This window comes from Phragmites australis, chromosome 19, assembly GCF_958298935.1.
Source record: "Phragmites australis chromosome 19, lpPhrAust1.1, whole genome shotgun sequence".
Classification (NCBI taxonomy): domain Eukaryota; kingdom Viridiplantae; phylum Streptophyta; class Magnoliopsida; order Poales; family Poaceae; genus Phragmites; species Phragmites australis.
Window position 1 is genome coordinate 3,074,973 of NC_084939.1, and position 9,399 is coordinate 3,084,371.

At 40.7% G+C, this 9,399-nt stretch overlaps 1 protein-coding gene across 1 annotated transcript; it reads left to right on the forward strand.

Annotated features, from left to right (window-relative positions):
• Positions 1-1,693: 1,693 nt before the first annotated feature.
• LOC133900591 (uncharacterized) lies at positions 1,694-9,009 on the forward strand. Its single transcript, XM_062341781.1, has 13 exons — positions 1,694-1,902; positions 1,996-2,316; positions 2,439-2,582; positions 2,700-2,786; positions 2,926-2,966; positions 3,066-3,113; positions 3,384-3,455; positions 4,659-4,751; positions 4,876-5,013; positions 6,408-6,494; positions 7,599-7,658; positions 8,335-8,456; positions 8,793-9,009. The coding sequence occupies exons 1-13, from the start codon at positions 1,748-1,750 to the stop codon at positions 8,817-8,819; spliced, it is 1,395 nt and encodes a 464-aa protein (XP_062197765.1). The 5' UTR covers positions 1,694-1,747; the 3' UTR covers positions 8,820-9,009.
• Positions 9,010-9,399: the final 390 nt, after the last annotated feature.

Sequence of the window (9,399 nt, forward strand, 5' to 3'; positions counted from 1 at the left end):
CTGACGGAACCGTCATGGAAAGTCTTCCTTGTCGGTTTTCATACATTTCCTGACAGATATTTCCGTGAGGGAAAAACTGATCGGGTGGTGACATTAATTAAAAGCACATCCTCGTCAGAAGGTTGTGATTTTGCAGATTCTTTTATAAACAATCACTTAAGGGTGTGTTTGGTTGCTCGTATAAGGATTCGTAGATCTGCAGTGTATATCTTGACGAGTGGAAGCAGGCTGAGCAGATGCAGTGACTCTGAAAAGAAGAGTGTTTGGTTATCTGCAGTGACCCTGCACATGTGGATGCAATGATCATGTAAAGGTGTTTGGTTACATGCATGAACGAAGACAGTGATCCTACACCTGAGACTAACGAGTAGACCTATTACAGCACTACAGCAGATGCAATGCATCCACCAGACTAGGCTATATAGAGAAACTTAATTCGGGTGTATCCATCGGGCGATGCTCATATAATTGCATTTACGGATGCAGGGAGGAACAATATATGCAGGCAACTAAACGATCTTCTTCGCGAAAATATACACATGAACGAAGCCAGGATGCCCCTGATGCAACCAATCACGCCCTAAGTATCGAGAAAAAAAATCAGAGATTGTCCTCTTTCCCCGGTCGAGAGGATTATATGCATTTAGGGGCCATGGCATGAATGCGATCTATACATTTACAACATAACGGAAGGAAATTAGACCCTGGAAATGCATCATAGGTGCTGTATCAAATTAAAAATATGTTTGCTAATTCGATGATTCTTCCCATATATAGATACTTTGCTTGGTGAATAAGGACGTGTCTTATCTATCATTACGCTTTCTAAGGCCCTTCTTTGGAACCCAGAAATTTTGAAAGGAATCATACAAGAATTTAATAGAAATCAGTTTAATTTCCTAGGAATCATACAAGATTCAGGAAAAAAATCTCGTGTTCCAAATGGGGCCTAAAAACATACCGCATAAGTGTTGAACACACGGACTATGGAGATTTCATCATTAAAATAAAAAATATTTCATGTAATATCTGAATTATTAATCATTAACTTATTGTCACATCTAGTTAGGATAGCTGATGGAGCAATAATATCTTGTTTCCCTGTTAAGAGAGGAAAATCTAACTAAGACATAAGTTGAGGAAGGTAAAATAGATCTCTTCCTTCACTATCTGAGAAGGAAACTAAGATGCATAGGTCCATTGCAAATGGTTTAGCCTAGCCTATGAGTTGTAGGTCATAGGTATTTGATCGTCTGTATATCATTCTGAATCTGACTCTTTAGATGTAAAAGTGCCTCCTAGCTTGAGCATTTCTGCAGAGGCAGATTCACTTGATGCACGCGTCATTAATGATGTTACGCTAATCATATCATTAGTGTGTGATTACTGATTAGTATGCATTAAGTGATATTGATAATTTTTTTATCTCATGCAGAAGAGTCGGGCCCCGCCGGACCCGCGGGCTGAAAACAGCACCGCACCGTGGGAGGAGGACACGTGGCGTAGACAGAAAAGACGAACGGTGAGAGAGAGAAAGTGAGAGCGAGAGAAGTGAGAGAGAGAAAGTGAGAGAGAGAAAGTGAGAGCGAGAGAAGTGAGCGAGAGAAAGTGAGAGCGAGAGAAGTGAGAGAGAGAAAGTGAGAGCGAGAGAAGTGAGAGAGAGAACGCCCGCGGCTATATTATATAATGCTATACGCGACCGGTCGATTTCCCGCCAATCCAAGTCCGCAACACGCAGCGCGGCGCGATGGGCAGGCCTGGCGAGTTGTTCATCAAAACGAAGTGCGGCGACGGCAAACTCTCCGGCGACGGCGGCGCGGAGTACCCCTGCGTGAGGCGGTTCCGCCACCGGCGGCTCATTACCTTTCTCTGGCTCCACGGCTTCGAATCCACCGTCGGATCGTACGCTCCTTCTTCGTTTGCCTTTGCCTCCTGTCGCCTCGCTCGCCTGATGCTTGCTTCGTCGCTGAATGGATGAATCTGCGCCGCGTGCAGGATGCTCCGCGAGTCGGACGCCATCTTCAGCGTGAGGCACCTGCAGGAATCCGTGGTGCGAGGCCTATGGCACGACGCCCTCGGCTACCTGTCCCGCTTCCTGACGCCGGAAACCAACCGGTCGGTACGCCTAAGCGTCGAGGCTGTGGTCCTCCAGCGCTTCCTCGGCGTGCACGGCATCTTGGCCAACATCCTTGACGGATGCGGCCTGGCGATGCCAGAGTTCAGCCATTACCTCGACCACGGCAAGACCGTCCCCCACGGCGCCATCAGGCTCCGTTCCATCATCCTCAATATGCTCCACTCGCGCCTGCAAATCAGGTATACAACCAAATCTTTGCAATATGAGTGTGCATTCTGAACTTCTTTCCACCCAACCCCTTCGTTTTGTTGTTGCTGTTCTTGTTCTTGTGCCTCGAATCAAACTAATCTCGTGTTGATAGGGCCTCCCTTGACTGGGAACGCGTGAGGTACAAGGCGGCGGAGATTGTCCATGACTTGGCTTATCGTACTCCGGAGCTCAAAGACCTGGTGTTTATGCCGGGCGGCCCAATGAAGCCGCACAATGTTCTTCCCATTGGGTTCGGGTATATTAAACTGAAATCCCCAGTCCCTTAATTTGTTGTGTTCTGCTTCCACACTAGCTTGTCAATCTCTAGTTTCACTGGTACTCAGTCGATTTGATTGTAATCTTTCTTTGCCAGTTTCCGCCAGAGGCGTCATCAGAAGAAACAAGACTGCCGGCCACGAGCATCTGCTCTTGCCAAGCACTTTCTTCAGAAACGGAGGAGGTACTCTACAATATTATTACTTATCCTGAGACGAATCAATTAAAATCCTCACTAGCTCAATCCCATTATATCTGATTTCCGTTCTTACAAGTTCATTTTTATGAGTTTTACGGCAGTATTCCTTTTCCTTCTTTTGCAGCCTGCCAGCTTCTTCAAGTCACTCTCACGAATCAATTGATGGTATAATACCCTTCTCTTTATAGGCGTTTTGTCAATGTTCCCCGTAACAATTGCATATGAGCAATATACAGTTAATAAATATGTGTTTCTCAATTGCAGAGCTGTTAACCAACTCCAAGGCACTGAATTGGGCGTTGGACATAGTTGGTAAAAACATGCTAGTCTATACTCTAAATCAAGCTTATATATATGCATTGAACTTAAGCTCAATTTCTCGTTGATTAGTGGTTGGTAGCTTGGGCACACATGGAAGTTATAATCTTCTCCCTATTTACATGATAGATTGTCATGGTTAAAACTGATCGATCTGACATGTCTCTGCTGTTACCTAATTTGTTTGGGATTGGATTATGTTTATTTTTATAGTGAGATACTGTATCGTTATATCTACTGATGTCGAATTTATGTGACCTTCAGATGAAAGTTTAAAAGCTGGTAAACGTCCATATCTCCATCAGGCACATCCACTTCAGACGAGTGGAAAAGAAGGTAAATTCGCACTTATTTCATCTACCAAAGCTACTCTAGCACATTTTCATTGTGTAAACTTAATATCTAGATTTTGCATGGGATGTGTTATCTGTTGAATTCGTTGGGGTAGCATCTCCATTGCAAAATTATGGCAATCAGCTTTCAATCACTCCTTCCGTTTCAACTTCAGTTTTGGCTTCACATGGGATTTTTTTTTGGAGATGCTGGCCCCTCATGTTAATGCTTTGCAAAAGTAAAGCAAACTAACACAACTTCGATGCCTTTCAAAATTAGAGCAAACTATCTCGCCTTAGCTTTGTTTACTGCTGTGCCTAACTTCATCTTTATTACGCCCAATTCTTTGCTCCTGCTGCTCCAATTTTATCACTGTTGCTAAGATCATTTCCAAAACATTGCCAGCCTCGATATGCTTGATTAATCCCTGAAATTGCTTGTTGTTAGAGAACACTAGATGTTCAGTCACAAATGCAGGGTATACTAGTTGTAACATCCTTAGTCGTCTTCAAACCAGGACAAACCTCTATCTGCACAGTGAATCCGTGAAATTGGCCCTTAGTAAGGGGATATATGCGCCATTGATAATGATATCTGATCCATTGAAGACGTGCAGTGCACTGTGCACCATTGATAATAATGTTTGATCTATTGTTGACATGCACAGCTTTTGATGCTGCAGACTACTGTTTGCCAAATGCAACTACTTCCTGAAATTTAATCTTGCTCATTTTCTAGAACTCATTGAACATACTTATTTATATATAGTATCATGATTAGCCATTAGAATGCATAGGCATGTTTTTTAAAAAGAACCATAATATCACAATTCAATATCTTTTGCTAAAAGGTGAAAATAATGACCAAAGTTCTGCTATAAATAGCAGCACCATGCTAACTTTCTCCTTTTTCTTTAACTGGAGGAAGTAGTTGGTCCCAATTAGATGCTCCTTGTCATACCTCACGAATGAAACATTGTATTGAGACCTTACTGTTTGGTTCCTATGCACATTGTCCACCCTTTTCCGTAGAAATTATCATTGAAAGATCCACTGTGATTAAGATTTTCATTATGTTATCCTTTTGTTGGCTGCTTCACATCTTGTACCTGTTTGACACTTCGGTGTAATAGCGTCTTTCATATTGCTTTGCACTTAATAAGTACTTTCTAACTGCTGACATTTTTAACTGTTTAACTCGTTACAGGTGCTACTGTTCCTCTGGTATCGCAGACTACGTTTGGTAGCTTGGCAGGCCATGCTAAACAAATCCCCGGTATGCCTTCAGTGGCAAAAGCAGGTAAATTGACAAATCCTATGCTAAGAACACCTGCTGCTCCAGTGTTACAGAGTAATTTTTGGTACTTAGATGACCCCTGTTAGAAACTCTGGTATTGCATCTCATGGATCAATGACAAATGCAGGTAAATTGGCAAGCCATGCGCCAACTTCTGGTGCTCCGTTGTTGGGGACTATGTTGGGTGCTCCAGTCTTGCAGACCACGTTTGGTAGCTTAACGAGCCATTGTCAAAACTCTGGAACCTCATTGACGACAAATGCATGTATGTTAACTGAACACTCTCGTTTTCATACCAGGACTAAACTCCTAATTATGTACAACTGATGCGTTATATGGTTGGTTGTTGGGAAATATCAAATGTACTAGTCGAAAGGGTGCATTACTGATGACAATATTTGATCTGCCACCATCGTTTCTACCTTAAAATGTCTACGATGGAAGCTCTTGTTCCTCAAACGTTCCGTTGCCTTTCTTTTGTTGGTTACTTCACATGTTGCAACTGTTTCATTGTCGGTTTCCCAGATCGTATCATCCTGTTCCGCCATCATTTCTATCTTACTACCTCCGTTTTTGTTTACTTGTCACTAATTTTTTTTCCCAGATCATATTTTTTTTACGAAAGATTTATAAATAACTAAAACTTTCGTATCATTAGATTTATCGTGAAATGTACTTTATTAGTATTAGATACTTTTAAGTATTCGTAAATTTTAGTATATTGATAGTCTAGCAGTCTAGCTCCGCTGTAGCCACGTGGTAGCCCCTTATGGTTGTGATTGCAGGTTCCTTGTAGAAAGCATTTGCATTTATTTTATCTGCATCATAGTAAGAACTGCACTCCCACCCAATAGCAGTATCAGGCTTCTTTGCACTTCATCAGTACATCTGGCTACCTGTTGCCGTTTTTAATCTTCAAACTCACTGCATGTGCTCCTGTTGCTCCTGTCTTGCAAACTATGAATTTGACAAGCTATGCTGGAAATTCCGGTAATTTACTGAGCAGCTTACTCGGGCGAAACTCTATCTGCACAGTTGACCCCTTAAACTTTAAGTTGTTTGAGAACACCAATTTCTATTTAAGTGACCATATGCTTTAAGTACTCTTTGAACATAATTGTTTATTAGTATCATGACTAACCATAAGAATGCATAGGTTGGTCTTTTGGAATATCATAATATGAAATTCAGTATCTTTTGCTAGAAGTTGAAAAATGATGCGCAAAGTTCTGCATTAAATAGCAACACCGTGCTGATTTTGTCCTTTTTGTAACTAGAGGAAGTAATTAGTTCCAATTAAATCCCTTGGTTTAACTTCACCCTTGGGTCGACCAAAGCCTGCCCTGACGGTGTTGTGGCCTATTCTCTCTGTTGTACCTCGTCATGGTACATTCTAGTGTGACCTTATCGTTCCGTTCCGACGCAGTAAGCACATCGTTCACCTTTTCATGTAGAAGTTATCTTTAAAAGATTTACAGTGCTTAAGTTTTCCATTATGTTGTTCTTTTGCTGTTTGATTCGTATCTTATACCTGTTTGATGTGCATATGATAATTGAGAACAACACTTTGGTGTTACAGCCTCGTCAAGCTTTGAGGTGTTGCCCTTATTAAGTACCTAGCTATCTGCTGCCAATTTTTAACGGTTCAACTTGGTACAGGTGCTACTGCTACTCCAGTCTCGACTATGTTTGCTACCTTGACAGGCCATGCTAAACCTCCTGGGATGCCATCAGTTGCAAATGCAGGTAAATTAACAAATCTTGTGCCTAGAACACCTCTGTTATGTCCGATGATCCTTTAAGAATATTAATTCTTATGCAGGCACAAGCTTTATTAGTAGATGCTTTTGAAGTGCTCTGCTAGTGTTATGTTTTGGATATTCCTGTGTTGTGCCCTATGCACACGTTAATACATGAGCCGTCATCTAGTGGGTGAAATGACCAAAAAGAATCATGTGAGTTTCTGAAATTGTTTGTCCCGATATCCGAAACTTTGACGGACAAAAAAGTGTGTGAACTATTAGAAACTTTGATGCGAATGATAAATAGTAATCAATGATTTGATAATAATATCTGATATATTATTAACGAATCTCATCTACACAATAATCCCTGAAATTGTTCATCGTTAGAGAATAGAAAAGTTACTAGTGTGGGAGCTGTAAACTTAATTTATAAATAATATTTGATCTATTGATAGAATGCAATGGCTTTGATGTTTCAGATAGCTGTTTACCAAATTCAATGTTTGCACGTTCTACTTCCTGCAAAATTCTTTTGCCCTCATTAATGTACAGTATTTAGATTGGTTGCAAGAACGTATAGGCCTCTTTCAGACATTTCATAATATTATAATTCAACATCTTTTTTGCGAAAAATACAACAATGGAAAATAATTGTCAAATTCAACTGTAAATAGTACTTTTGTGCTAGCTTCCTTTCTTTTCTAACAAGAAAAAGTAATTTGTTCCAACTAAATATAGGGATCGACCCTACCTGTGCAAACTATGGCTATCCCAATGCATATCTATGCAATCTACGGCTTTCAGCCTATGGATGCGCTTGTAATACCTCGCAATGCATGCTGCATACTGCAGCAATCCTTATCTTTAGGTTCCTAGTCCTATGCACATTGTTATCACCTATTTGTAAAAGATATCTTTAATTGATCAAGCTCTTGTTCCTTAAATTTTCCTATCATTCTTTTGTTAGTTACCTCCACATATTGCACCTGTTATATGTGCATGACAATTCAGAACTGCATCCTAGCCTCATCGGGCCTCTTTGCACTTCATCGTTACACCTGGCTATCTACCTGTTGCCATTTCTTATTGCCAGAACTCGTTGCAGGTGCTCTTGCTGCTCCAGTCACGCAGACTACGAACTTGACAAGCCATGCTGAAAACTCCGGTAAATTAGTTAAACGCCCTAAAGACATTTTTGTACTTGGATGAAACTCTACATACACAATTGATCCCTGAAATCCTTAGTTGTTAGAGAACAATAGTGTCTATATGCAATACTTGTAATAATCTGTTATCTTCCATGTTTCAACTATAACTAAGTTAATAACGGGCTTTGATGATTCGTTCTGTCCTTTTTCTAACACTTGATTCCTATGGAGATCGATTTTATTTTAGATAATGTGAAAGATGTCCTTAGTCCTGCATTTGTTTATCAGACCCTTTCATTTTGCGTCTTTTATGTCCACGTGGTAGTTACAAAATAACTGCGCGCAATTGCATCATTGAGCTGCTAGGCTTGCACGCTGCAAATATGCTACGCATCTTCTTCTTGGTCACCTGCACATGTTCATTTTTTACACCATTCAGATACTGCTAAGAATTAATAGATAGCTCCAAAAACTAATGAAAGTAAACTAAGAGCATACTTCTGGTGTTTTTCAAATCGTTTCTTCACCTTTGGCCTTGAAATGCTCACTGTTAGAGAATATCAGGTGTAAAACTTGATTCAAGGGGCATTACGCCCTGATATATAACGTTCAATCCAGGTGATCCGTAATTAGTGACTTTTAATTCTTGGGAAGGCACATATGAGCATTTGAGTCAAGAACGTTGCAATGCAGAGAGTTCTCACCAGGGCTTCAATCCAAAGAAGAATCCAAGGGAGGAGCTCACTACTTCTGATGAGCAGGATCTTCATCTGAAAAGGCAACGGACAACTGGGGATTTTGGTGAAGCAAGTCTGGTAAGATACTGGGATTTCGTTCGTACTTTTAGTATGATTACAATTACAATGCATAGTGTTTTGTTTCTTCTCTACAATGGCAGAAGCTGAACAACAGCATGATTAGTATGCTTTCATCAGTAAGAGACTGGTGTGTGCAAATATGATAAACATATGTTGTCAAATGCACAGTTGTTTTTGTACAGATCTTGGTACCTTGAGTTGGGTTATTCCAAAGTCAAATCATATCAAAATGCGGCACAAGCTGTGGCCACCGTTCTTTCTGTATTATGTTGTATTTTCCGGTAGTGAAGTTCTTTCTCATTACTAACGGTTTGAATACTTGTTGGGCTGCAGGTGATTGAAACTGAAGGGCGAGCTTGAGCGCCTAGCTGAGACAATCGCTTATCCATCTACCAATGCTTTTAGACAATTCAATGTTAGGTTAAGTCGTTTTATTCCTACTGCTACTTGCTATATATGTTATGTTGAGTCCTGCTACTGTATGAAGTTACTTGGTTAGAAATATCTCTATTATTAGTGCCAGTAAACAGACATATCTACATATGCTGCATGGATTTGTGTGTGCCTGCTTGTGAAATATACTATGGTCTCATTTGCTGCTTCATGCCCATTCCTTTTTTTTTTCTTTTTATGATTGAGATCCTGGTGCTGCTCATGCGGCCATGCTGAGCTGCTACTGAATCAAGTTGCTTCTCTTTTTCTGAGTGCTGCTGCTCACAGTATGCTGGAAGATGTGGAAAGTCGATTTGGGGCAGGCGTGCCTAATTGATCTTGCCATCATGTTCTCTATCTTGTGTTTCTTGTTACAGTAAATTGTTCTTACTCTCACCAGCCTTTTTTACCGTAACCCAGTAATCTTGAAGTAACTACGTACAATGCAGTTCGATCCCGGAGGAAGTGAACGAAGAATTTTCGTGTTTTATACAGGGCTTGAGAAGTC

Coding starts and splice junctions, on each gene's coding strand:
- LOC133900591 (XM_062341781.1), top strand. CDS start 1,748: ATGGGCAGGCCTGGCGAGTTGTTCATCAAAACGAAGTGCGGCGACGGC. Junction 1,903..1,995: donor TTCGAATCCACCGTCGGATC/GTACGCTCCTTC, acceptor CGCCGCGTGCAG/GATGCTCCGCGAGTCGGACG. Junction 2,787..2,925: donor TTTCTTCAGAAACGGAGGAG/GTACTCTACAAT, acceptor CTTCTTTTGCAG/CCTGCCAGCTTCTTCAAGTC.